Source organism: Panthera uncia (genome assembly GCF_023721935.1).
Source record: "Panthera uncia isolate 11264 chromosome A1 unlocalized genomic scaffold, Puncia_PCG_1.0 HiC_scaffold_16, whole genome shotgun sequence".
Lineage (NCBI taxonomy): Eukaryota > Metazoa > Chordata > Mammalia > Carnivora > Felidae > Panthera > Panthera uncia.
The window spans coordinates 271,881-299,845 of record NW_026057576.1 but is presented as its reverse complement, the minus strand read 5'-3'; the positions used below and the strand labels follow the sequence as shown (position 1 = coordinate 299,845).

The 27,965-nt window shown below is 43.6% G+C and overlaps 1 protein-coding gene across 1 annotated transcript; it reads right to left on the bottom strand.

The window, feature by feature from the left end:
• On the bottom strand, positions 1-27,954 carry ATP12A (ATPase H+/K+ transporting non-gastric alpha2 subunit). Its single transcript, XM_049646677.1, has 22 exons — positions 27,757-27,954; positions 24,127-24,186; positions 21,487-21,690; positions 20,613-20,726; positions 19,512-19,646; positions 19,264-19,381; positions 18,741-19,009; positions 17,883-18,081; positions 17,625-17,734; positions 15,933-16,067; positions 12,232-12,424; positions 10,107-10,282; positions 9,060-9,196; positions 6,758-6,908; positions 5,307-5,475; positions 5,066-5,220; positions 2,934-3,057; positions 2,599-2,744; positions 1,985-2,118; positions 1,744-1,845; positions 1,027-1,118; positions 1-942 (listed from the first exon to the last, which is right to left on the bottom strand). Exons 1-22 carry the CDS (start codon positions 27,937-27,939, stop codon positions 914-916), a joined length of 3,135 nt encoding a protein of 1,044 aa, XP_049502634.1. The 5' UTR covers positions 27,940-27,954; the 3' UTR covers positions 1-913.
• Between the last annotated feature and the right edge of the window lie 11 nt (positions 27,955-27,965).

Here is a 27,965-nt window from a genome sequence, read left to right as displayed (position 1 = left end):
TTTTATAAAACATCTTTTACTTAAAATGAAGCCTCTTAGGGGCTGTCAACATGGATGTATGTGTTACACACGAATAAAGCGAAGTTAAATCATAACATAAAATTAGTGCCAGAGAGTGCTTTGCAACCATTTTATGAGAAATAAATATTACTGTTTTAAACCCCAGTTCTCTACTGAGGTTGAATCCTGATAACTGAAAACTCCTTTGAGTTGAGAGAGCACTTGGACTGGGATATGCAAAACGGACACGGAGCTCAGTTTGGGAGGAGTTGGTGGCTCAGTCTCGGGAGTGGAAGGCAAGGAGGGAGCGAGGGAGGAAGCGCACCGACAGGACTGGCCAGATGATGAGGGCTGCAGATGGGTGGTGGACTGTTAAGAAAGAGGTCTCAGGGTCAAAACTGAGGTTGTCCATGTTACTGTGATGTAAACCTGCCATTACTTCCACCTTTTGCAACTCTTCAGCTGAATTAACTTTTGAGCAGGGTGACCATGAAATTATAAGCTCTCTGGGAATTCAGAGAAATCTAGGAAGGTCATTGGGCTTTTAATAGGGTATGGAATGGAGGTTTGACCAATCCTATCTAGCAGGGAAATCTGAGCAGCTGGCTGCATCACCTAAGGCAATTTAACATGAGTGGACTTTATATACACTTACACGTCATTCTTCCCTACTCCATTCCCTTGAAATTCACATATTTCTAAACAAGGAGACGGAAATAGAGATGCAAATCATATATAAACAGTTGAATTTCTGCTTGAAAGTACAAAACCTCAGTGAGTATCTTTCACACTGCTTTCTGCCTTCTCTTTCTGCATTTGGATAAGTCCTTATTGCAGTGGTCTCCCAGACAGCAGCCAGAAGATAAAGAACAGGCTCAATGTGCAACTGGGAATCTGGGGAAGTGAGGTGGTCTTAGTAATACATGTTCTTGTCCCACCAGCCTGTGGAGGTAGAAAAAGTTAATGAGAAATGGGGAGTCTGTTGAAGTGGATAAACAGAGTCTCAAAAATTATGTTACTACTTACTTCCAGGGTAGAGTCTGATGAAAAGTTTTCGGACCTCATCATACACCCAAATCAGAATGGCATATGGCACAGCCACAAACCAGTACTGAGGCCTGGAAGCAGGAGGGAGGAAAGTCAGTCTGAGTGCATCCAAAGAAAAGGCCCAGCTTCCTGCCCATGGGCAGAGGGCCTCTTGTTCATTTTCTCTGCCTTACTGGACATAACAATATTGGGTCATATAGTGTAAAACTGGGAAGCTTCTTATTTTACCAGACTGTGACTGGTAGAAGCAACATCTGCCTATGAAGTGTCCTATTAGATGAGGGTAGAGCTGGGATGGTGAAACCCATTTCCTCTTCTGGGAAAACTAGCAGGTCTAAGTCTCTAATATAGCACAGATTCAGTCTTATCTCTTTTGAAAGGCTGGAGAGGAAAGAGTTCCCTGGAATCCTAATGTTCACTTAGGCTGTGACAGCTCAGAATATGGCTATCTCTGGAGCGCCTGGCTGGCTCAATCAGTTAAGCGTCCGATTTCGGCTCAGGTCATGATCTCACGGTTCGTGAGTTCAAGCCCCACATTGGGCTTTCTGCCATCAGCAGGAGCCCGCTTCAGATCCCCTTCTCCCTCTCTCTCTGCCCCTCCACACTCACTCTTTCTCTCTTTCAAAAATACATAAACATTAAAAAAAATAATAACAGGGCTGGCTCTTTCCTGCCCACTGTTGAAGAGGAACTCACCGGAGCATCGTGAAATTCAGGGCTGTGACACTTCCAAGCCCATAGGAGAGGATTAAAGCAATGATAATCTGTGAGGCAATCCCCAGCCAGATGACTTTATTTCTACAAGAAACATAAAAGCAAACAGATTCTGAATTCGCGTGGCCACAGGGCCACACACCGGTGGAGTCACAGGCATGACCCTCATCATTCCTGTGTCGAAGGCCCAGGGTTGAACTATGAGGCTGGATGTGGGCAGTACCTAAAGAGGCCCTGCTGGAAGATGGAGTTCCTTCTGGTTTTCCTGATGAGCACATCCGCTATCTGCTGGACCATGATGCCAACAAAGAAAGCTGTGTAGCCTGTCCATTCTAAGTATTTCCTCTGGTACCATGTCTGTCAATGGACAAAGAGGAGACCGTGAGACCCCAGATGGAAAACTTGGAAGGAGATTTCCATGCAGTTCTATAAAGCTTTACTTTCTCCCCACCTCACCACGATTGACAGAGGATCATCTCCTTGTGCTTGGAAAGAAACTTTATTTTCTTTAACCAGTTGAGTAGGGAAAGATGCTAACTTAATTGATATGGCCCAACTGTGGGTGTTGTTGGACTGGTTACTCCTCCAAAACAATTGCAAAGCCAAAGTAAGAAAAGTGACCTCAAGGCATGTGATTCAAGAGAGAAGGCTGAGTCCTGGTAAAGGCCAAACCAATGTAACCAAGGGGCCCACAAGCCCTATTAACTGAGAAAACTTTTACTTTCTCTGTCTCATTAAGGCTGTCCAGGGAATTGAAAGTTCTGCATGAGTCTGGACAAGGCCGTGAGAGGAGGGGGGAAACAGGAGGACGTTGAAGGGAGAGTCTCCTTCCCTTACCCATTGCTGTCCGTAGGTGTCTTCTAAGTCATTCACATTGCCGTTTTCCCATTCTACCCGGAGGTCAGCGAGAATGCTGGGTTTAAAGCCCTCCTGCGCATACACGGTAAAATACACAACAAAAGCTCCCACAGCTTGCATGAGGCCTAAAAGCACAAAAGAGGTAAGGGTAGAGGTTCTAGAATGACTTCAGAATTGCGTGTGCACTCATTCTCCTCTTGGTTTCTCCTCTCATCCCAACCCCACCCCAGAAGGAAAAACAGTTTCTGCCTGTGACTGGAATGCATTCTCTGGGAGGTCCCTCGTATGACAGGTGAGAGGTGCTCTCATCATACCAATGTGCAGGTAAGAGTATACGGCAAGTTGCTGGTTCACCAGTCTGTCCTTCTTCTTATGGCGAGGCTTCCTGTTCATAATGTCACTTTCAGCTTTCTCATAAGCCAAGGCAATAGAGGGAATCTAGACGGGGAGAGAGTCTGTGAGGCCTAGCCCTGAAACACTGTGCTGTACCAACAGAGTGATAGTGGCAGTGGCATAGCCAGGGGCCTCAGGGTAGATGGTGGGGTGGTGGATGATAATGGTGGTGGGGTTACGGGGTTATGGAACTGGTCTATCCAGGGCGTAGACAATGGGGGTGGATTGTCTCTAGAGAATTTAAAAACAGTTGGCTTTAGGGGCACCTAAGTGGCTCAGTCGGTTAAGTGTCCAACTTTGGCTCAGGTCATGATCTCGCGGTTCATGAGTTCAAGCCCCGCGTCGGGCTCTGTGCTGACAGCTTGGAGCCTGGAGCCTGCTTCAGATTCTGTGTCTCCCTCTCTCTCTGCCCCTCCCCTGCTCACGCTGTGTCCCTCTCTCTCAGAAATAAATAAACATTAAAAAAAAAGAAGAAGAAATTGAAAAGAGTAAGGGGGGGCGCCTGGGTGGCTCAGTCAGTTAAGCTTCTGACTTCAACTCAAGTCATGATCTCACTGTTTGTGGGTTTGAGCCCCATGTTGGGCTCTGTGCTGACAGCTAGGAGCCTGGAGCCTGCTTCGGATTCTGTGTCTCCCTCTTTCTCTGCCCCTCCCCAGCTCATACTTTGGCTCTCTCACTCTCTCTCAAAAATAAATAAACATTAAAAAAATAGTTGGCTTTAAAAATCAATCTACTTTTTATTATCAACATGTGCTGGCAGTTCTAAAGATGCTAATTATAAAACACTTTTCCCCTCTGGGGCAGATTTTTCCTGCCATCCTCTCTCCCTTTGGCATGCCACTACGTCACACTGGTTCTCTCACAGGCCCTCCCACTTGGCAGGACTTTTAAGGACAGATCGCTGGGCCCCACCCCCCACCCCCAGACTTTCCCAAGGCCAGAGAATCTGCATTTCTAACAAGTTCCCAGGTGATGCCCTGACCACACTGCAAGAGGCACTGCAGTGGAGAAAACGAAGCAAACTGAAAGAGCCTGCAAAGTGATCTGAGTGTAAACCATGAAGGACCCCAATTCCCCTCTAAGGTAAAGATGGCTTTAGTGTCTCTGCAATGTGGAGATTGCCTGGGTATTACATAAAACAAGAGGGTAGAAGCCGGCCATTTGCAGGGCCATTCTCACTGCGAATTCTGTTCGCTCCCTATTGCCTTTTCCTCCCTTTGCCTGTGTAAGCTGGAGCCATGTGGATAACTGTCATGATGCTTTCTTAAATGGATACATACTAGAAGGGAGGGTTTAGGTGATGTTATTGTAGGTCAATATGAGGCCTGATAAAGTGTTAATAACTGCAAGTTCTTACTGTGTTTAGGTGCGGGGCTTCCAGACCACAGATTCTTTTACTTAACAAGGGGCAGGTGTGGGTTATCACGGTGGCCATTGGGCCCGCAGTGTTACAGGGGCTATTTAGTGATAGTGCTTTCTTCTCCAAAGGGGAGGGAGGCACATGAGCTGAAACCAATGAATCGCATATCTTGGGGGGAGGGTGAAGAACTCATGTCTTGAAAAGCTCTTACACGAGGTGAAGTGGTTTTAACTTCCAAACATTTGACAGATCTCTCTAGTACTTTGCTTTTTTTTTTTTTAATTTTTTTTTTAACGCTTATTTATTTTTGAGACAGAGAGAGACAGAGCATGAACGGGGGAGGGGCAGAGAGAGAGGGAGACACAGAATCGGAAGCAGGCTCCAGGCTCTGAGCCATCAGCCCAGAGCCCGACGTGGGGCTCGAACTCACGGACTGCGAGATTGTGAACTGAGCTGAAGTCGGACGCTTAACCGACTGAGCCACCCAGGTGCCCCTCTAGTACTTTGCTTTAAGATGTGGCTGGTGGACCAGCAGAATCGGTATCACTTAAGAAATACTAGAAATGCAGAAATTCAGGCCCTGTTACATCGAAGTTCGAGGAGAACTGATTTCGTCCATCTCCTTGCCCTTGAAGGTAATGACCCTGAAGTTTACATTAGTTATCAGATCCTGTTCCCTTTAGTGCTACTTACTATGTCTGTGCCCAAGTCGATGAACAAGATCGTAATGGTGCCAATGGGCAGAGGGAGCCCAACAATGATGTAGATCAGAAAGGGGCACAGCTCAGCAATGTTCTTGGTCAGGGTATAGGCGATAGTCTTCTTTAGGTTGTCGAAGATCAGGCGACCTAGGCAAAGATGTTCTTCTATAGGATTTGCTCTTGGACCCCCAGGTGACCCCTGTCTCAGTAAGATCACCTGAGACCTCACTCACCTTCCTCCACTCCTGTGACTATGGATGCAAAGTTGTCATCCAACAAGACCATGTCAGCTGCATTTTTGGCCGCATCGGAACCTGCTATCCCCATGGCAATCCCAATATCTGCCTTCTTTAGAGCCGGAGAGTCATTAACTCCATCCCCTGTCACAGCAACAACCGCATTCTGTGGGGACACATGAGAAAACAGGAGACAGCAGGCCTAAGGGGTCACGGGTAGGACAAGATCAACACAGTCTCCCCTTCCTCTGGAGGATGTAAGGATGACTAGAGCTGAAATGAAGGGCTTGTTTTTGGGAAAAGATAAAGCCGGGAAATCCTGGAGCAAGAACAACGTGCTCGATAATTAAAACCATGTGTGTGGCAGGCTAAAGTGGATATTTCATATCTTGTGTCTTTACAGTTTTTGCTCTATATCTTACACTTTTATTTTATTTATTTTTTTTTAATTTTAATTTTATTTTTTAAATTTACATCCAACTTAGTTAGCATATAGTGCAACAATGATTTCAGGAGTAGATTCCTTAATGCCCCTCACCCATTTAGCCCATCCCCCTCCCACAAACCCTCCAGTAACCTTCTGTTTGTTCTCCATATTTAAGAGTCTCTTATGTTTTGTCCCCCTCCCTGTTTTTATATTATTTTTGCTTCCCTTCCCTTGTGTTCATCTGTTCTGTGTCTTAAAGTCCTCATATGAGTGAAGTCTATGATATTTGTCTTTCTCTAATTTCACTTAGCATAATACCCTCTAGTTCCAGCCACGTAGTTGCAAATGGCAAAATTCCATTCTTTTTGATTGCTGAGTAATACTCCATTGTATATAAATACCACATCTTCTTTATCCATTCATCCAGCGATGGACATTTGGGCTCTTTCCATACTTTGGCTGTTGTTGATAGTGCTGCTAGAAACATTGGGGTGCATGTGTATATCTTACACTTTAAAATCTCTCGGGGCGCCTGGGTGGCGCAGTCGGTTAAGCGTCCGACTTCAGCCAGGTCACGATCTCGCGGTCCGTGAGTTCGAGCCCCGCGTCGGGCTCTGGGCTGATGGCTCGGAGCCTGGAGCCTGTTTCTGATTCTGTGTCTCCCTCTCTCTCTGCCCCTCCCCCGTTCATGCTCTGTCTCTCTCTGTCCCAAAAATAAATAAAAAACGTTGAAAAAAAAATTTAAAAAAAAAAAAATAAAATCTCTCTATAATCACACCTACCACAGCACCAAATGCTTCACTGTCAGAAAGCTGTGCATGCAGGAGGGTCTCAAAGAAGGGTGGAGGGTCAGCCCCCTGAGAGGGTAGAAATGTACGGTGATGAAAACGGGCAAAGAATTGTTTCTTGAGGGGTTTAAAAAGTGCCATAGCCCTGATCTGGGATCCAGATCTCAGCCCCAAATTTCCCCACAGGACAGTGACAGACCTGGAAGGTTCTTTGGGAACTGCTGTCCACCCACCTGCCTTTGACAGCCCTCTACAATGATCAGCTTCTGCTGGGGGGATGTTCGAGCAAAGACAATCTCTGAGTAGTTGGTTAAGAGCTCATCCAGCTGTTCTGGGCTCATGTCCTTCAGCTCTGTGCCAGTCACCACTGCAGCTTTAGCGTCCCTAGAAGGGCCAGAAGGAACTGAGTGAGGCCAAAGGTTGGATCTTATACTAAAATGCTGTTCTGGGCAGGAAATGGGCCGAAGTCTCTTTGAATTTTACCTGGAATCCAATGTCCTTGACCCTAATACTCTATCTAGTGGGATGATAGGGGTTATGAGTTCTGGGGACACGCTGGTCTCCATTTCAAGACAGTAAACTGAGGTTAAAAAAATAAAGCCATTTCCTGGTATCATACAACAATAGGAATAAATCTTTTGCTTTGTAGGAACGGGTGGGAACATTCCTGGGGCAATGTAACTTCCTGTTCATATGTTTTGGGTCCTAGAATTCAGTTTTTGCCAAAACACGCAGGTAACAATTCTTTGTTGTTTATTTCAGACTTATAGTGTCTACTGTGTAATGAGCTGTGTAGGGAGAACAATTTATTGAGGTCCTCTTTGAGGAAAACTATTATCTGCTGCCGATAAAAGTAAGGTTCTAGAAAGTGTAATCAATTACACAGATCTGATTGTATTGTTCCATGCTAAAACATTTCAGAGGCTTTCCACTGCACTTAGAGCAGACCCCTGAGTCCCTAACCTGGTCTGCAAGGCCGGGTGGAGCCTGTGCTGTTGAGCGTCACTTCCCCTTTGGCTGGCTCTCTCCTGCAGCCCACTGGACCTCCCAGCTCTGAGCCCTCCATACCTCCATACCCTCCACTGCCCTCAGGCCTTCACAGGTCTTTCTGCCTTTGCCAGGAATGGGCTTCTCTCACCTCCTCTTCCCTTGACTAACACTCCACATTTTAGCCTTCAAATCTCAGCTTCTACACTCTATGTACAAAACACTGCATGCCTTTTTCTTTACACTTGTTTGTTTTGAACATTTTTAGGTCTGTGTTTTCCTGTTGGTGCTAAATTCTAGAATTCTAGCACTTGACTCAAAATACAGGTATTTCTATGTTCTGGTAAAAAAAATAAAAAAATATATATATATGAAAGTAAGATAAGAAAAGGGTGTGTCCTTTCTCCCCACAGCTGCAAAAGTACAAGTATTACATGATCACGAAGCTACAGTTGACACAGTGAATAACTGAAAACATTCACCAAAGTATCCATCCCAACCCCTATTCAGTGTGGTGAGTTGGATGAAAATGCGTAATCCTATTATTTTTAAAAACAAAGAAAATAAACAAAACCTCCAAAAAGCTTTTGTAGATGAATGTTGTTTATACAAAGGAGCATTGGAATACTCGGACTTCAGATATTGTTGCTGTGCCCAGAGGCTATAATTCTGTTGGGTTGTCTTAAGTGGTAATTTGTTGCTCGGGTAATAATTTATTACCTGACAGCTTGGTATTCTAAAAGGCATAAATGCTTGGGTTAAATAGAGGGGGTTCATTGGTCTCTCCCTTTCCCCCCAACATGTGTGAAGTTATAATAAAGCCAATATTTATTTTTACACTAAGACTTTGGAGTCTTTGGTCATCTGAATTATCAACAGTCAAGGTGACTCTCCTCCCACTGCTAGAACCCTTGTCCCCTGTGTGTCTCCTTCACTGTACTTATGACATCACAAATAGTTTTTATTTTTCTGTCCCTCAACCTAGATGGAAAGCTTCCCAAGGGCAGGGATAGTGTCTGGTGTCTTTGCTGCTATAGTTCCAGTGTCTAGCACCGTGCCGGGTGCCTTGTTGGCACTCAACAATTAACTGTTGAAAGCTAATACATGACTGAATGGATGGATGAGTGGACTAAAGGATAGACATGATTACAAGAATTAGGAGACACTATGGAAAACCGAATCTTTCCTCAGGAAGCAACTGAATAAATACTCAAAATGAGCCCTAGGGGAGTGCACCAAACACAGAGGGTTCTTAATATTCCTGATTATACAACTGGATCGACAGCAAGTAATTTCATATAAATTTTGTTTCAGTTTTTCTCACTCTAAATTTGGCACTGAAGTTTTCCGGTCTACTCCACTGGGTTTTTAAAATTTCATACAAGGAGTACATAATGGGTAATTTTCATGGTACCAATACAGCCTAGCATTACCCTGAGATAATGTCTGGCAAAAAAAGGGATTTGCTCCAAATAGCACAGCTCTTTAGAGCCAACAAGGATACGAACTTGGATAAGAATGTTTCTGCTACATTGGTTCTGTGCTTACCGTTTGTTAACTTGCTCCACAGCAATGTGGAGGCGTTTTGCAATGTCTTCCACTGTCTCACTGTTGGCTGAAATAATACCCACACTTTTGGCAATAGCTTTGGCTGTGATTGGATGATCACCTGTAACCATAATAACCTAGAACACAATGAGAGAGGCATGTGAACAATGAGAATCTCAGATGGCCAGAGTAGGGATAGTTCAATATCAGCCCAGAATGTGATGAGTGATTATTGTGGTTTGCCCTTGTGGCTAGGTTTTGATCTTTCGATCAAAGACAAAACTGTCTCTGAAGGACACACTGATCTCCTTGGATCTATCCTTGCTTCCAAGCTTCTTACATTTCCTCCTCTGACATTAGAGGAAGACCTTTCCCTTGCATGTTACTTTATTTGTGAAAGGGCTGGTGGATATCTACCTGAGAGAGCCTCATGTTGCTTCAACAGTCTTGTTATTAACATGGTAATGGAATTAATATTTTGGTTCTGATATCATGAAGGCAAATGGATTTTGAGGCTGAACCTCAAGATTAAGCAATAGAACCTTTTTTTTTTTTTAATGTTTATTTATTTTTGAGACAGAGAGAGACAGAGCATGAATGGGGGAGTGTCAGAGAGAGGGAGACACAGAATCTGAAACAGGCTCCGGGCTCCGAGCTGTCAGCACAGGGGCCCGATGCGGGGCTCGAACTCACGGACCGCGAGATCGTGACCTGAGCCGAAGTCAGCGCTCAACCGACTGAGCCACCCAGGCGCCCCAGCAATAGAACCTTTTATTCTCTATCATAGTTTAGGGCAAGAAAGATAGAGTCAATTCATGGCATTCTCACTGCAGTTACTATTGTGGTTTGTTCCACCCAGACACAATCATTTTGCCTTTATTGGACGGTTACTAGAATCTTAGTATAGTGAAAGTAGAGATAAAAAGGGGGTGGGGGATTATGATATTTACCTGAGACTTGAACACTGACTACCTCCTATGACAACCATTCTTAGAGAAGTGTACAACATAAATGGAGGACTTCTTAAGTCAGGACAATAACTCCCACCTTGATCCCTGCACTCCGGCATTTGGTGACCGCATCAGGTACAGTGGACCGGGGGGGATCAATCATTGATAAGAGCCCCACAAAACACAGGTTAGACGTGGGAAAGTTCATGGTGTCTACATCAAATGAATAAGATTCTGGAAACTCGTCTGCTGGCAGGTAGAGATGACAGAAACCTGGAATGTGCATGAATTGGGGAGTCAATGAAATTAGGATAAGAAATAACAAAAGAAAAGGAGGAACATTTTCATACACTTTTACTATTTTACTAATACTTGAGTGGATACCAGAATTGTTTCATTATTTCAATTCTATAATGCATGCTGTAATTAGGAAGGACGTATTTCATTCAAAAGTAATTTACTGGGTGCCCACTGGATTCTCTGTTATGTTCTAAGGATATAGAAACCAAGAGGGGTCAGCCTTTGCTTCTGGAGATATCTTAGTCTAGTGTGGAGACAGAGACATAAGAGATAAAGCATAAAAAAGTACAGTGAGTGTTACAGAGTAGAGTCACCCGGGGAATCAGGAAAGACTTCCCCAAGGAGGTCACAAGTGAGATGATTCTTGAAAGAGGAGTTAGACATTTTCCAGGGAGAGAAGGGAGATGTGGGATGAGAAGGCCATTTTAGGCAGAGAAAACGGAACGTGCCAGTGCACAAACTGGGGAAAGAATCTGAGGCGTCAGGAGAATGGTATGAAGCTCCATGTTTAATCAAGGTGAGTGTGAGAGAAAGGCCATTAGGAATGGAGACCCTTTCATTACTCAGAAGGCATCTGCCTCTCATGGGTTGAAGCAGAAAAGATTCCTGTGTCTGGTGGGACTTCCCAGGTCGTATAACTTTCTCATCAGCTTTCACATCAAATTTGTTTTCAGCATGCCCCACTGCTTTACACGTTTTAGTAAAGCACAGAGTTTGAGAGGTCAAACACAAGGTTCCTAGAGTGATTCTGGTCAGATAGGTATCAAACCTGCACTGAAAACATAACCTGGTGCTGTGGGTTATTTAAGGCATGCTTAAAGCATTATTATCTCATTTAATTATTTCATTTGCTTAACAAGCTCAAATATCTTTTAGAAACACACATTCCACAGATTCCATCTCGACTGGCAAGAACTTTTATGATGTTTAATGAGCCTTATCATCAACCGTGAACTTCTGTTACCTTAAATTCATATTCGGTAGTTTACAGGTTCCATTCTGTCAACCCAGGATTCTCATTAAGAACATACCCTTTGATATCACTTAAGTTACCACAGTTAGGCTTCTGCCACAGTGGCTGGATTTCCATGGTTCCTTCCACCTCTAACATCCCTAGTCTCTGCAACTGGCACTATTTTCTCCCTAATAAGCAAGTGAGCAACTTCAACATTATTCTAAACTTAATTTTCTCCTCTAACTAGTTGCTCAGACTTACCAGTTCTGCCTCCATGAAGTCTCTTGTGTCTGACCCCTCTTTCACATTCCTATTGCCTTGGATCAAATTCCCACCCTCTTTCACCTGAATGAGGGAGCAACCTCCTCCTGAGAGCCATGCCTCTCCTCTCCCTGCTGCTGCCAAGAACTATTCTTTAGAAAACACTGTCATTCTGATCAGTCCACTTGCTGCAAAGCATTTAGTGGCTCTCCTGACTGTGGAATGAAAGCCCAGTTCCTCACCCACATAAGGCACTCCATATCATGCCCTGCAGTCTATCTTTCCAGCTCATTTCCTAGGACTATGTCGTCTCATTCTCCTGCAATGCTAAACACAGACTGGCTCACTCACAATGTGTGCACAGACCCCATCCATTTTTAATTCTGTGCTTTGGCTTATGTTGTTCCTTCTACTGTGAATACTTTTTTTCCACCTCCCTTCAAATATGGTCATGCAAGGCTGAGTTTAAAATGTAACTCCTTCCATAAAATCTTCCCAGATTTTCCTCATCTGGAAGCAACCCCTCCCTCCTCAGTACTATCATACAGTATTCTCATACATGTTTGTTTGCCATGCTTTCTGTGATTCATGTGGGTGCCACAGCTACTCTGCTAGATAATAAGCCTGTCTCCTCTTGTGCCCTGACCTGGCATAGAGCCTCACACCCAACAGGTGATGGATAGGGGTACTGCTACAAAGAGCTCACCCAGTACACGCTCCCCCAGGCCTCCCAGCTCCATGTACGCGGTGTGGAAGGCCTCAGCTGTGCTCTTGTCCAGAGGCTGCTCCTGGCCATTGACCATGATGGTGCTGCACTTCTCTAAGATCCGCTCGGGGGCTCCTTTCATCACCAGGAGGAAGCGCTTGTCATTGAGGTCATCCGTCTTGTGTATGGAGAGCTGGGAGGGAAGGAACTGAGCACGTTAGGTACAGCCTGCCATTGAATAATGACACTATCTTTACTAATAACGGCCTGAACTGGACAGATCTCTTAATTAGCAACATGACAAGAAGATTAAAGATATCCTCTCTCTCACTGGGCTACTCATCCTTGACGTGAAAAAGGGTGTTCGCTATAGGCATGTTCTATCCTTTTTTAATTTTGTGGTCAAATAATACACAGAGATCTAGACTTGGTCCCAACTCAGAGGGGTACCCTGAGTTTGAATCCACACTAAGTGGAGCTGGTCTTTCAAAAAGAAACTGGTTGCTTTAGGGAGACCAGATGTGGCTGTTAGCCCATGAAGTCTCTGTCTTGAACCAGATCTCCTGGGAAGCCTGTGGGGGTCAGAGGACCTTGGCCACCTTATCTCACCTCCTGTTGCTACCTCCCTATTGTGAGCAGCAGCCTTTCAGACCAACGCTATTCTGAGCTCAGGCAGGGGTGAGGGCAGCAGGAATTCCTGTGCCTCTTCGTCTCCAAATCAATCCAGTTTCACAGTCTGGACATGAAGGAAAATGGTAGGGGTGGAAGAAGTGGGCATTCTCACAGGCTTTCAGGAGAAGAGTTAAGTAGGTTCCACAATTTTAACATCAACATCCTCTCACCTACTAATTCTACTTCCAGATTCATCCTAATAAGATAATCAGAAAAAATCTGAAAAAACTTATAAATGATCATAAAATGGTGAAGTCTTATATAAGCTGTTATTGTAAAGCAGGTACTCTTCTAAGCCTCTGAAAGGAAATCCCGGAAGCTGGAGTGTTTGCTAGAGAATGAGTAAGTTACTAAAAAAAAAAAAAAAAAAAAAAAAATCTGTCATTTTGGGTCTATCCATTAATTCTAAACCAGTAGTTCTTAGCCTTCTGCATATCAGAGAGGAGCACAATAAAAAAAAAAAAAAGTAGAGGGCAAATATGGTATTTTTTAAACGGGCAAGTAAACATATTAAAAAAAGCAACTAACCAAAACCAAACACAAAGCCAAACTAAAACCTCACATCTATTACCACTATCATTTTCTCAAAGATATGGTATTTTAACATTTAAAAAGTAGGAATAATAGGGGTGCAAGAGTGGCTCATCCGGTTAAGCACTGACTCTTGATTTCATCTCAGGTCATGATCTCATGGTTTGTGAGATGAAGCCCTGAGTAGGCTCTGTGCTGACAGCGTGGAACCTGCTTGGGATTCTCATTCTCTCTCTCTCTCTCTCTCTCTCTCTCTTTCCCTCCCCCACCCCCACTCACACATGCTGTCTCTCTCAAAATCAATAAACTTTGAAAAAAAAAGTAGGAATAATAAACAATTTTGTAGTGTGTACTGTTCTAAGTGCTTCACAAATTGACTCATTTAATTCTCAAAACCACCCTAAGGCTGTGGGTACTATAATTACCACCTTTTACAAGGGAGGAAACTGAGGTGCGGAGAGATTAACTGGCATGTGCAAGGTCATACCCTAATAGGTGGCTGAGCTGGGATTTGAATTCAGGCTACTAGAGTCCCTGCCTTAATCAGGCAGCATATAAAGGATAATATTTTAAATGAAATACATTCATCTTTATATGAAACTTTATAAAATATTGTCATCATTTTCACCAGTTTGCCACAAACCATTGGAAATATTTTTATGGACCAGTCTCAGTTTGGGTAATTGCTTTTTTAAATCAATAAGACATAGACCTTCCACTTTATTTCCTTTGGTTGAATGATACCCCAGAGACCAAGGTCATGACATCTAAGACTCTTTGATTAGGGTTGAGTGTTGCTCATGTGTAGATATAACGTAGCACTAACAGCACCCAAAGAGGTTCTTTGACCTCTTCTGCAGGAGCCCACATAGGACCTCCTTTCTACTTCCAACTCTGGGTAGCCCACTTTCTTCCTCAACATTTAGTACATGAGGCCTCACAGAACCTACTTTTTCTCATTTCTCACATCATTAGGAAAGGCTTTACTGGAGTAGATGGAACCCCAGTCAGATTCTGAGTCTTGTTCCTGATTAGAAGGTATTCAATCTACGCCTTAAGAGCATGAACTCCCTGGGTCTGTTTGAATCCTGGCTCTGGCCCTTACTAGCTGTGTGATAATGCTCTGTACCTCAGTTTCCTCATTCCCTACCTTATAGAGTGTGTGATTCAATGTATGTAGAAATTAGCATATAATACCTATCATTACTATTGTTATTTTAGGATTGTTACTCATTCTATTTTCACTTATGTTTTGAATAAGAGATCTAACTTCCTGGCTTTAGTATTTTACTTCATACAGTTTTTAGTTGTCTATTTGGCTAACTACAATTCTTCATTGGCTTGTTATTCACAAAGACGTTTGCAACACAGTTATTTCCCAATCCTAAATGCCATCCAAACAAAATGTGTGGGTAAATACCAGAAACGTTTACACAGACATGGTTATCTTATTTATATACTTTCCTGTTATGCAAAGACCAAGTCATGACGCCCTGCTCTCAGCTTTGGAGTCTATGGGAAGTCCCACTTGCAGCAGTAACTGGGTTACAAATTGCCATTTGTCCCCCCATGAGAAGGATAGAGCTAGTGGGTTCTTAGCTAGCCTGGAATGAGGGAAGACAGCTAGCAAAGGATGGCCATTTTCTTCCTGAGCAATGGGTAGAAAGGAGATCCCTGTCAACTGCATATGGGGCAGAACTAGAAAGCAACGTGGCTGGTAATAGTCATCTGAGAAGACTGTTCATTGGTTTTCACAAAAGGCAAGGCTTATTCATGTGGCCTGAACTAAACTGTTCTGCCTTTGTGTTGTGGTAGAAAAAACATGGCCTTGGGAGTTGAAGAGATGTGTGAAGAGTGGTTGTGCCACTCAAATGTTTGGGTAACTCTGCTAGGATTGACATTTTTTTTTCTTTTTTCTTTTCTTTTCTTTCCTTTTCCATTTCTTTTTTTCTTTCTTTCCTTCATCAATATTTTCTAAGGGCCTGTTTCCTCACCTAGAAATTGAGATTAATTAGCCCTACCTCAGGTTTATTGTGAGGATTAACTGAGAGAATGTATGTAAAGTGCTGGACATAAATGAAGGGCACAGTAAATTTTACTTCTCCCCACTCCCTCACCTTTCATTTATCCTTTGGGATATGGCTTTTGCCCCTCACTTGTGCAAATGTTACCCGGAGGGGGTGGGGGTAGGGGTGGGAGTGAAGTGGTTTTGTGTGTGTGTGTGTGTGTGTGTGTGTGTGTGTGTAACATAGATCATTCACAGGAACAGCCGGCACCTGATAAGATCTCCACTTTTCTTTCTTCTCTATCTACTTCCAGCAAAGGAAAGAGGCCAGCAAGGGAAACCTATTCTGGGCTTATTAGATGCCCAGGCCCTGCATCCCTGAGGACTATTTCTGAAGTCAAATATCATTCAAAATATACACTAACCAAAGGATACTTACAGCTAGAAATGCTGTCTAGTGATGGCAAAGATTCGGTTTTGAGGAAAAACTCACCTGAAATTTATTGGTTGAATTAAAAGGGATTTCAGCTACTTTGTGGTTTCTTTTTCTAATTTCCATCACATCACCCAAAATGACCTCTGAGAACTTCAAAAGAGCAGTTTCTGAGGCATCTCCGACGACAACTCTCTGAGAATCAAGAGATAACAAATATTTGCAGCACATAATCTGGTTCTTTTGTGATCATATTTAATGAGCCAGCATAGAGCCTAGTTAAGCTTACCATCTAACAAATGATTACACCACAATTAGCCACTGACTGAAGCATGGTAAAAGTGTTAAACTGAATGGTGCTGCCTACTGGCATTAGGGAAGTTCAAAACAGAGCTCTGAGAGAGCTGGAGGGTCTCATGAAAAAAGCAGATATGAACTAGTTTTGAAAGACGGATGGATTACCAAGAGATAAAGGTGCAAAAGAAAGCCTTCTGGAAACCAGAATGTCATGAAAGAAGGCATGAAATGGAAAAGTTCGGTATATATTCTGGACATACAGGTGGATATGGCAGGCAAGGTCTAAAACTTGAGAAGCCAAAAACAGAGATGCACAGAAAGTTTTTGAGCAAAGTTAGGTGAAGCAGTTCATCTAATGAAGTCTTTAAGGAAAATTAGTGGCATGGAAGAAAGACTTGGGGAAGGGACAAACTGGAATCATGGAAGCTAATTAAGAGGTTGGTATAATTAATTAGATATAAGGTACTAGTGATAATATAAATATAAAATTATAGATATTTTTGAAGCAAGAATAATAGGACTTGGTGATTCACTAGATATTAGGAATGAAGAAAATTAAAGACGACTTCCAAAAGGTTTGGCTTGAATGACAAGTAAAATGGTTATGTCATAGAAAAAGTAGGAAATTTTGGACAAGAGAGTGATTTAGAGCCAGGTTGGGCACATGTGGAAGGTGACAAGTATAATTTGTTGAGAGTCTAACATGGCAAAACTTCTGAGTGGAAACACAAAACTAACTGAAGATCCATGGAGTTTGGGTGAGGAATCAGAATTGGAGATGAGGATTTGAAAGATATGGGCAGAGAAATGATTGGCCCAGAAAAGAATTGATGAGCTGTCTAATAGAGAAAGAAAGCCAATCAAATAAAACGTATAAGAAAGAGCAAGAGTCAATGAAGGAAACAGATGGCGAACAGAAAAGCCAGGAGAACTCACTGAGAGGGAGAAGCAGAAGGGAAGAGGAGAGAGGAGGAAGGGAAGGAAGGAGGGGGAGGGAGAAGTTTGTTTTTGTATATTCCAACATTCCAGGACCCCTTAGAACCCCATCTTCTGCCAAGAGGAATACGTTCTAAGGTCAATCCTTCTATTTTCATCCAATTATATTTTAAACTTCAGTGAATGGATTTAAGTAATAAAGTGAATGGCATTTATGTAATAAAGAAACTTTAATTATATCTACTTTAAGGAAAGTACCTTAAAGGCACATCCATTTTCAGGAATGAGACAGAATTTTCAAAAGACCAAATCAATGTTCTGAGGACTTTTAGACATCTCTGTGATTTCTGAAAGCTACTTAGAGTGAAGAAAATTTTCTGTGGATCTTGTGAGTCAGACTTGTTCTTACTGGTACAAACTTTACATAGTTGGAGAGATTTAAATCAAGCACCAAATCAGAATGGAGAAAGTGACTTCAAACTGGCTGTGATTTAAGACTGAGTGATGCTGAAACTTTACCTTCATGATGGGGACACTTTCCTGTCCCGGTCTGAACTCAGCTCTGTTGCACAATGTTATTATCTTTGATAAGGAGGCCCAAGTTCCAGAGCTTTGATCAAAGACTTGGTCTGGAAAACAGAACAGTGGATCCTGGGGGTGGTAGGCCTAATACCCATACTATTCAAACAATTCTCTGAGACTGCAACCACATTCCGCTCGGCCTCCTCTGCTCAAGTCCACAACTTCAGGCTCCACTGAATGTTCCAGAAGACTTACTTGAATGGTCTTCACTGGTGTCAGCTATGAAGATCTGATTGTCGAACCACAGATGGGCCACGGTCATCCTGTTCTGAGTCAGAGTCCCAGTCTTGTCTGAGCAAATGATGGAGGTGGAGCCAAGGGTCTCCACTGCCTCCAGGTTCTTCACCAGGCAGTTCTTCTTGGCCATCCGTTTAGCTGTCAGCGACAGAGTCACCTAGACCGGGGAGAGAGAGAGAGACAGAGGGAGAGAGACCGATAGAAAGAGACAGAGAGAAAGAGAGAGAGAAGCTTTGAGAAAAATTATCATTTTGAACTTGGGCTCCAGAACATAGAAGCAGCTGGAGCTGAACTGATTGCAGAACAGAGGTATAGTTACAGATGCAGCAAAGCTGACCCAGTGCCTGATAAACCACATAAAGACCTATATGCCACAATCTTTTTATTAAACTTAGGAGGTAAATAATATGCCTAAGTTCCTCAGTTGTAGAAATTGCCAAGGATATTTTTTTTCTTTTTAAGAAATGTGAAAACGTAGAGAAGGCATCAGGCTTCCTGAAAATCTGTAGGTGGTAGTTTGAGTTTGTCTTATCTAGATCTTAAGGAGGAAGATAATATATGCAATTTGCAGATAGATCTCCTGAAAATGAAAACATAACGTTTTCTAGGACAGTGCGTTTGAATATTAACAATATCACAGTTCCTTTTGTCTACGAAACAGTCTATTCAGAATGTCCCACGGTATCCCTGACAGGGAGGGAGCGTGGCTCTGAAGATGGAGGAGACTCACAGTGTATGGTGCGTGCTCACCCAGCACAGCAGAATGCTAAAGGTTACCAGGGTCAGGGTATAGGCCACCTAGCAGCATGGACTCACAGTGACAGTGGCCAGGAGACCCTCAGGCACATTGGCCACAATGATGCCAATGAGGAAGATGATGGAGTCCAGGACATGATACTTCAGGGACACTGCGATGATGAAGAAAAGGATGCCGATGGAGATGGCCACTCCTCCCACAATATGAACAAAGTGCTCAATCTCAATGGCAATGGGTGTCTTCTCATTTCCAACTCCTGAAGCCAGAGAGGCAATCTGACCAATGATGGTGCGGTCGCCTGTGTTGATGACCATGCCAGTCGCTGTGCCTACAGGTGAAGTAGACATTTTATTCCAGGAGTCCTCAGCTACAAGGGGACCACAGCCCGTTTACAGTCCTCTCTTTGCTGGCTTACACGATCAATTAGCACATGACACTACAAAGTTCTCTAGGCTTTTCAGTTCCATGTTTTCTCTTGGAAAGGCTTTGTAGCAAGAGGTGGTAAAGAGATAAGAACATAAAACCTAAGGGGGAGAAGGGGGATGGGTGGGGCATGTGGTCCTGAGAGACAGCTGGACTTACCTTCCAGACAAGTTGTAGAATAGAAGCCGATGTTCTTTGTTTCCAGGGCATTGTCGTGGGTAAACTCAGAGGAGCGGGCTTGGGGCTCCGATTCCCCAGTGAGAGATGAATTATCTACCTAGAAGAAATTTTGAAAAAAGTTGAAGACTAGGCATCTCGTTCCTGTCACAGTCACACTGAGACCTGGAAAGACAACATAATGGCAACTAGTTACGAGCGTGATCTTTGGGGTGCCCTGTGGTGCTTACCTTACAGCCCTGAACAGACAACAACCTGATGTCTGCAGGGATCCGGTCTCCTCCTTTAATCTCCACTATGTCTCCCACCACTAGTTGCTCTGCAGGGATGGTCTTCTTCTCGGAATCTCGAATGACAAGAGCTTGCTGCAAAGGAAAACAGTGGCAGGCAACTCATCCTGGAATGATGCCAGTGCTCCTCCATCTGCACCTTCCCATGTCTCGGGAATGCAGGCCATGGAAGCCACAGCTCTTGGAAGCCAAAGACTTGTACCTAGGGACTGAACGTACTAAGATCTCTTGTTTCTTGAGGAGGAACTCTTAGAGAGTTCTTGGAACCAGAATATGCTGTTGTGGGCAGATATAACAAACTGACAGCCCTGGGTATGACAGTAAGAGGGACAATTAACATTGAGTGATCTTAGATGGGATGTGCAGGGAGAGCCCTGGAGCCTGAGCCAAAGGGTTTAGTAATCTTGCTCAGATCAGGAAAACTTTAATGGAGTGGGAAGCAGATCTCCCACTTCTTAGCACAGACGATCCCATCCAGAACCCTCTCCAGCTGGCAGCTCCGTGGGCCAGGGGCAGCACGGTTTTCCTACTGTGCTGCCAGTGGTGTGTGGTCTCCCTAGAGGACACCTAACACGGGACCCTGTGGGAAGACAGCAGCAGCAGGCCTCCCTCACCAAGAGCAGTTTGGGACAATGTGCAGAGAGGCTCCAAAATGGGTGCAAAAATGGTCACAGATGAAGAATTGCAGGTTGACCTCCTTGGCTACCAGGGAATACTCCTGAACTTCTACAGCTCACTCTTGGAAGCCCCTGAATTACTTTTGTTTGAACAGTCCACCAAAGCTCATGAGCAGTAATAGAAGATGTTGTGTGATGATTGATGTTTCTGTGCTTTGTTCTCGACTAAGCATTTTCCTGTGTCCTACTTCCCTGATCATCTCAAAACTCTGTGCAGAAGTGGGGCTTCAGAGGGACTGCCTAAGACTTAGACAGCAAATGGTGGAGCACAGACTCTCTGCCTCAGAGGCCCCACTCTCCTCCTCATCTGGTGCTTCCTCATCTGAAGTCATGTGGAGACCAGAGAGGGATGGCTGCTACCCACCTGTGGGATCATCTTATTGAAGGTGGCCATGATGTTGGTGCTTTTTGCTTCTTGGTAGTAAGCGAAGATCCCCGTTAAAATAACAACCAAGGCAAGCACGCAGCCCAAGTATGCCTGGGTAAGGAGGAGAAGCATCGATCAGAAGAACAGGCATCAGGAGTGAGTCAGGTCCTAGGGATAGAGCTCTCCATGGGAAGGCAAGAGACATGGCAGTGGTATTCTGGTGTCATTTATAGGCCACAAAATTTATCCATTTAATGTGCATAATTCAGCGATTGTTAATGAATTTACAGTTTTGCAACAATCACCACAATACAGTTTTAGAACATTTTCATCACCCCAATAAGATCCCTAGTACCCAGTTCCCACTCCCACCCCCCGACCCTGGCAACCACTGATCTGCTTTCTGTCTCTAGGATGCACCCATTCTAGACATTTCATATCAACAGAATCATACAGTGTGTGGCCTTTTGCATCTGGCTTCTTTCTCTTAGCATCATGTTGGCCAATTCAGTTTTTTGGCTTTGGTACTCAGTTATCAGCAGGCATAGATGCTCCCCATGTTAAAGGGAGACAATTAGCTCTGAGGTGAGAGAACCCCAAAATATTTCATATGGATACAGATATTTTTTCCCTTAGGAACTTAGAGTGCCCCTCTTTCTCTCTTTAAAATTTACACCTCATGCTGTCCCTGAGACATCAGAAAGTTAGCTACAATTTCTGTTTTATAGCTGGTAAAATTCTTGATTTTCCCAAACCCACACAGTGAGTGATCAGTGTAGACTCCTGATTCCAGCTCTGCCCACCAAAGGCCTTACTTTATGATTGTTTTCCCATTACTAGTTTAGCAAACCCTAGAAAGAGGCCCCCTTACGTTGTCTAGGGATGAGGACTTATTCATGGAGTACTGGATCCCATATGCAATCCAGCACAGGATGGCTCCTATCCACAGAAGGATGGAGAACCCTCCCACCATCTGCTTGAGAAACTTGATGATCTCCGGTGTTTCCTTGGGAGGAGTGAGGGCATTGGGACCATTCTGAGCCAGGAGCTCAGCGGCTTGGGTGCTAGAAAGACCCTGAGAAAGCCAAGCAAAAACAAATAGGAATTAGACATTTCTCTTCTCTGAGGTTGGACATCATTTTTTCTGCAGGTTGTGGGTAGGAGTTAACCATGCGCAAGGAGGACCCGGGAAAAGTAGATGATGCCTCCTCTCCCCCAACCCTCACCTTTTTAAAAAGAATATTTAATATTAGTGCTATCAGCCAGGCGATGTACTCCATATATTTGCTCATATACTCTTCCAAATAACCCTCTGAAGAAGGTACCATTATTATCCTCATTTTACAGATGTAGAATTTGAGGCATATGGAGGTTAAATCATCCAGCTAGTACATGGTACTACCAGATTGAACCAGGCAACCTGGCTTCAGAGCCATTATACTACACTCTAGATAGGAGTAACTTGGCTAAGGAGGATTTGAAATATAAAAGCTAATCACCAGGGTTAAGGGCAATGTAGTAATTATCCAGAAAATGTTCTCTATTGGGCTAATTTTTCATCCTTAAGTCTGGTGTCTTTCTGCTTTTCTATATATCCACCCCAAGTTCTAAGTTCTTGCTCATCTTAAGTGTTATAAATCCTACCAACCCCTGAGGCCCATATCGGCAGTCACTTCTTGCCAGAAGCCTTTCCTGGTAAGCGTGCCATCCACAGGTGCACACAGGCCCCTCCACCACCTTGAAATTGTGTATTGTGATTCATAAGGCTTTTTTTCCCCCCCACAAACTATCCTTTGTGGAGAAAGTCTTGTCATTACTTTTTCTCCCTAATACGTTGTAAGCTACCTAAAGGATAGTTTAAAGACTACCCTTACTCATTTTGTGTCTTTTATAGGGTGTACTGCTTCTTCTGTAATAGAGGCTCATGTATTTGCTGAATAACTAGATTTGGAGCCACCAACTTGTAGTATAATTCAAATAAAATTTACCACCTTCTCCTTCTTATGGCCTTCTCTAATCTCTCGGCCCCCAGCTCCGTGCCATGGCCCTGTCCACCACTTGACCAAATCTCCGCCTCCTCCTGCTTCTCTACCTTGGTAACTGGGATCAGGGATCTGTTCAAAAACTCCAGCAAAGCAAAGTTCTACCAGTTATTTCTTTGAAATGTCTCTTGAATCTGCCCCCTTCCTTTCCCATCTTACTGCTACCGCCCTGTTTTGGTTCCTCATTTTGTATTCCTGAGTGATTGTCTCATTCTACTAGACCCTTCCATCTTCCACTTAAAAAAAATATCTATCTACCTACCTACCGATACCTATATATATCTCCCACCAGAATTGCTTGTCTGTTTCTCTCTCTCTTCTACCAGAATCTACCTATCTATATCTATATATATCTTCCACTTACTATCTTCTACCAGAATTGCTTTTTGAAAACCAATCTTATTCAAATCACTTCCCTGTTTAGAAATTGTGTGTAAGTACAACTAATATAGTCCTTATTCCTTAGTTTAATATGGAAGTGTTTGATAGTTTCACCCAAATTACCACTCCCCAGCCTTATTTTTTATCCCTCTTCTCCCCTTTCCACACACATTAGCTCCCAGAAACCCCAGACTGATTTCCAAACATACCCTGTCCTCTCCAGCCTCCTGGGTACTCTGCTAACTTAAACCTGAATCCTCCTATATCCTGATTCACGCACTGCTCCATCCCGGGAGCCTGGTTCCTCTGGTCATAATGGGTCACTCAGCACACTGTTTAAACCTATCTTTGCCATCTAAGTGGAACAGACTGGATGTTATGATACTCCCCTATATATCTGCATCCCTTGCTGGACTGCTAACTCCTTGAGACCAGGGATCACCTGTCCCTCTGCCCCTCTCACTGCTTGTCCTGTGCGGTGCACATAGCTCTTTTTGTTGCCTTCAACAGATGTTTCCAAATCTCCTGATGTCAAGACACCAAAACTTTTGAAATTTAATTTGAATTTGAAGCAGTCCTTCTGTGATGGGGGAATTTGCTAGATGCCTTGGAGCACACCAGTGTGTGCTCTTGTCAGAGGAAGAGGCAGACAAGCAGGGCTCTAAGACTGTCACTCTGGATGCTTGCTTTTTAACACTGGTTTTCCCCACTCTTTGATAAGACCATTATACTTCCTGGACACGGAGGTTAAAAGTAATCTCTGCCTCTGACCACGACCATAAAGACGTGTCTGAGTCTTCCTGGGGATACCACAGCTTTCCTGCAGTTATAATCAAAAGATTGTTTACAGCCAGGCATCCAGCTCAGCTGAGGGGCTTGACTTGGGGCGTGGTTCGGCCCCGCCAGCTCTTCAGGTTAACCAGCCCCCTCTCACATGCTGGGTATGTAGGTGAATGGCATTCTCAAAGTTGCTGCTTCATCCTAAAGATGCCATCCACTTTTCCACACACCCTAAGCACACAGCTTTGTACAGTCCTTTGTATAGTTCCGTCCCAGTCTTCCTGATCCCCAGTCCCCTGATGACTTACTGTAATGATGTTTGTACCATATTTCTTTTCCAACTCCTTAATGCTGAGTTTGTGGTCATCCTGAAGTCCGTGAAAAGAAGAAGAGAGTGCATTAGATAATTCCAAAAGACACAAATGCTAAACTAAGTTTAGACCAGCCCCTGAAAACTGAGAGTAGTACTGAGGATAGAAGGGGGGGGGGCAGGAGTGAGGGAGAAAAGGAAAAAACCCTCTGTGCCAGGTGGTTATTGCAGTGAGGGAAGAGAGTCTCGCTGCAAGAAAGGTTTGCTCTTCTGATTCACTGGCCAGGGGATTTTCTGGCCATCCCTCGAGTTCAGGCTTAATTTGCCATTTACCACATAATAACTGTCTTTAGTTTTTATGAACAAAGCAATGCATTTCACCTCAATCTGTTCTCCAGCACATGCAAATTCTAGCATACCTCTCTGTTGTCCAGATACTAGTGATCTGGATACTTAGTTCAGACCTGAGTTCTGGGATTAGTTGAGGGTGATGAGCTATACCTAACCTGACCCATCTGATATATTCTCACAACTTATTACCCGTGCAGCCCTCTTTGGGCAGGTAGTCTCTGGTAGGAAGAGGCAAGACTTTCCTTAATCAAATACTTGAGACTCACGGAGTTCACTTGTTAGAGAAGTCCTGAGACTTACAATCTGGCAAATAAATATCAGTATGGTCCACACTTGCTAATTTTGTTATAGAATCATCAGACTAAAGCAGAGTTTCTCAACCTTGGCGTTACAGACATTTGGGCCAATAACTCTTTGTTGCGGGGGGGTGGGGGGGCTTCCACCTGCTATATGCCACCTATTAGCAACCTCCGTGGAGTTGTGATTACCAAAAATGTCTCCAGACCTTACTAAATGTCCCCTGGGGAGCAAATTCCTCCTCTCCCTTCCCTTGAGACCCACTGGGCTACAGGATTAGAAGCCTCTTCCTGTCTTGGAAAACCCAGGGTTAAGTAACTCTCCTGCACCCTACCTAGAAAATCTAGCACTCAGGATTCTTTTTTTTTTTAATATGAAATTTATTGTCAAATTGGTTTCCATACAACACCCAGTGCTCATCCCAATAGGTGCCCTCGTCAATGCCCATTATCCACTTCATTCTCAGTATTTAAGAGTCTCTTATAGTTTGCCTCCTTCCCTCTCTGTAACTTTTCTTTCCCCCTTCTCCCCCCACCTGGTCTTCTGTTGAGTTTCTCATGATCCGCATATGAGTGAAAACATATGGTATCTTTCTTTCTCTGACTGACTTATTTCACTTAGCATAACAGTGCCCAGTTCCATCTACGTTGCTACAAAAGCCCAGATTTCATTCTTTCTCATTGCCAAGTAATATTCCATTGTATGTATAAGCCACAAGTTCTTTATCTATTCGTCAGTTGATGGACATTTAGGCTCTTTCCATAATTTGGCTATTGATGAAAGTGCTGCTATAAACATTGGAGTACATGTGCCCCTATGCATCAGCACTCCTGTATCCCTTGGGTAAATTCTTAGCAGCAGCACTCAGGATTCTTTAAGCTCTGATCATCTGAAACAAAGATTTATACTGTGATGGGTAAAAGAACCATCTCTTTTCTTAAGTACATGCAAAAAAGTGACATGTTGTGTAAGAGATTAGATTTTCCAATTACAACATTTTTTTGCCCTTTCCTCAGCCAGATTCTGCTTTACTCATTCAGTCGTTGTACTCATATTAATAATTGAAAGATATTGCTGGGGATTCAAAGGATTAAGACACAGTTCTGTGCACAGTGTGCTAAGTTCTGGGCAGACAGAGGTAACAGGTGATTACAGCCATTGTTCACATGGATGGAACTCAGACTTTAAGGAGCCTATATATAGTGTGAGGCAGAATACCTTTCCTCTTCCTTTACCCCTGACTTTGTGGATGAGAGCATGGGGGAGGAGGAGGAGGAGGGGTGGGTGCCTCTGGTGCACCCTGCTGGCCGGCACTAGAATAGCTCAGGGCATCATCCTGTGGCTCAGGCTTGGGTCATTAATCAGCCTGTTTATTCAGAAGCCAGGGATACTTTAGTTCTTGTCAAAGTTCCAATGTGCCAGAGGGCATCCAAGTGTGCTGTCACAAATGAAATTATAGGATTCTTGTGAGAATGTTGGGAAAGAAAGATGTTCCTCTCTCAGCAGGGAAGCAGGGGAACACCGGCTAACACCATAAAAATTATTTTCCTATATTATACATCTTCACAAAATGCTCAAAAAAAGGGAGATTATCTTCATAGTAAACAGGCATAATGGACATACGTTCATGTTGTAAGTAGCAATTTCAAGGAAGACTAGATTTGCCTTCAATCCCAAATCCTAGAGATACATAGGAAATAAGAATGGCTATCTATCGTCTGGTGCTGTGCTAAGCCTTTCTCCCCCTTTACTTCATTTAACCCTCTTAATGACTTCAACAGGTAGGCACCATTTTTAATTCCTGTTTTTCAAAATAGGAAATGAATGTCAATCAAACTGGGATCTGAATTTGGGTCAGTCCAGTTTCAGGGCTGTGTTCTTAACTGTCAGAACATACATGGGTAAATACCTAGTGGTGTGCTGCTAAATGTTTAAGAGCCTGCCAGGAAAAATAAACTGAAAGCTCTGATTTGTAGCATTCCCTGATTTCTCACCATAGCCAAATTTCAAGCTGCTAACCCAATGTCAACCGACTTGCCAAATTCCTGAATATTTAACAATTGGCTCGCTAGCCCACATGAACTTGCACCACTACTATCTGCTCCAACAATAACAGAATTTTAAAGTCTGCAGTGAACTGCAGGGGCAATCTAGCAAACTTCGGGCTTCGTGTGGAAGTTTCCGCCTTGACGTTCCTAAGATGTAACCTGTCACATTTCAGTTCTGAGGCAGGTCTTTCCCATGGTGGCCAGCTTTGATAATTCCAAAGTTCCTCCTTAACAGGAATACCAGGCTTCCATAAATCACAAAATGGCTAATTATAAATTACACTTTAAACTACAAATTGCATCAGTTACACAATATTCTTACTTTTTTCTCACTTTTCCCCCTCACCCCTGCAAACTGCTTATTTCCCACTTTCCACAAAGAAAATGGAGCTTCACTGAAGCTAGGTGGTTTGCTCCCAGTTATCAATCAGTGAAGTGGAACTAAATTGAGCCTAAGGTTCTCTGAATCCAAGCCCAATATTCTTACCAGTGAAATTATTCTTTCTCATGGGGCATACACAGCCAGAAACCTAGCAAGGTTTCGTGGTTTTGGTTTTTCTCCTGCATGGTTCCAGCTCCAACAGTTTTACCTTACCAGCTGAAAACTGGCAATCGGTCACCTATGTCTCAATGAAACAGCCGGGAAGGAAAGAGGTCTGGGCTGTGCCTGTGGGGACTGGAATCAGAGGCTCTTCCCTCAGAGTGCCTACAACCAGAATACAGGAATCCTGCACAGGACCTACCCCTGGGTAGATATTATCACGCCATTTATTTTAAACAAGGAAACAAATCTCATGGCGGAGTGGGGAGGGAGATTTTCAAATCATCGAGACTGATCTTTCTTTTGTAAGAGGCAGGTTATAGGGGCAAGTTCTCTGGGGGAAGGGCAGTACTCAGTGGACCCATTTGGCTTAAGGACCAAATCAACTGACCAGATCCAGTTCTTTCTTAAGCTCCTCTTTCTGGTGATTCTTTTTGGGTTCAAAGCAGTTCTTCAGGCCTCTGTACTTCTCCTTGCCATCATCCCCTTTGTCTGTTTGGTCAATGTCTTTCGTTCCACTGAGCTCCACAGAGTAAATTTCTAGTGTTTTCTGAAAGGAAAGCAGAGGTGCCATATTGGTCCGAGATGGGTTTTCTGAAG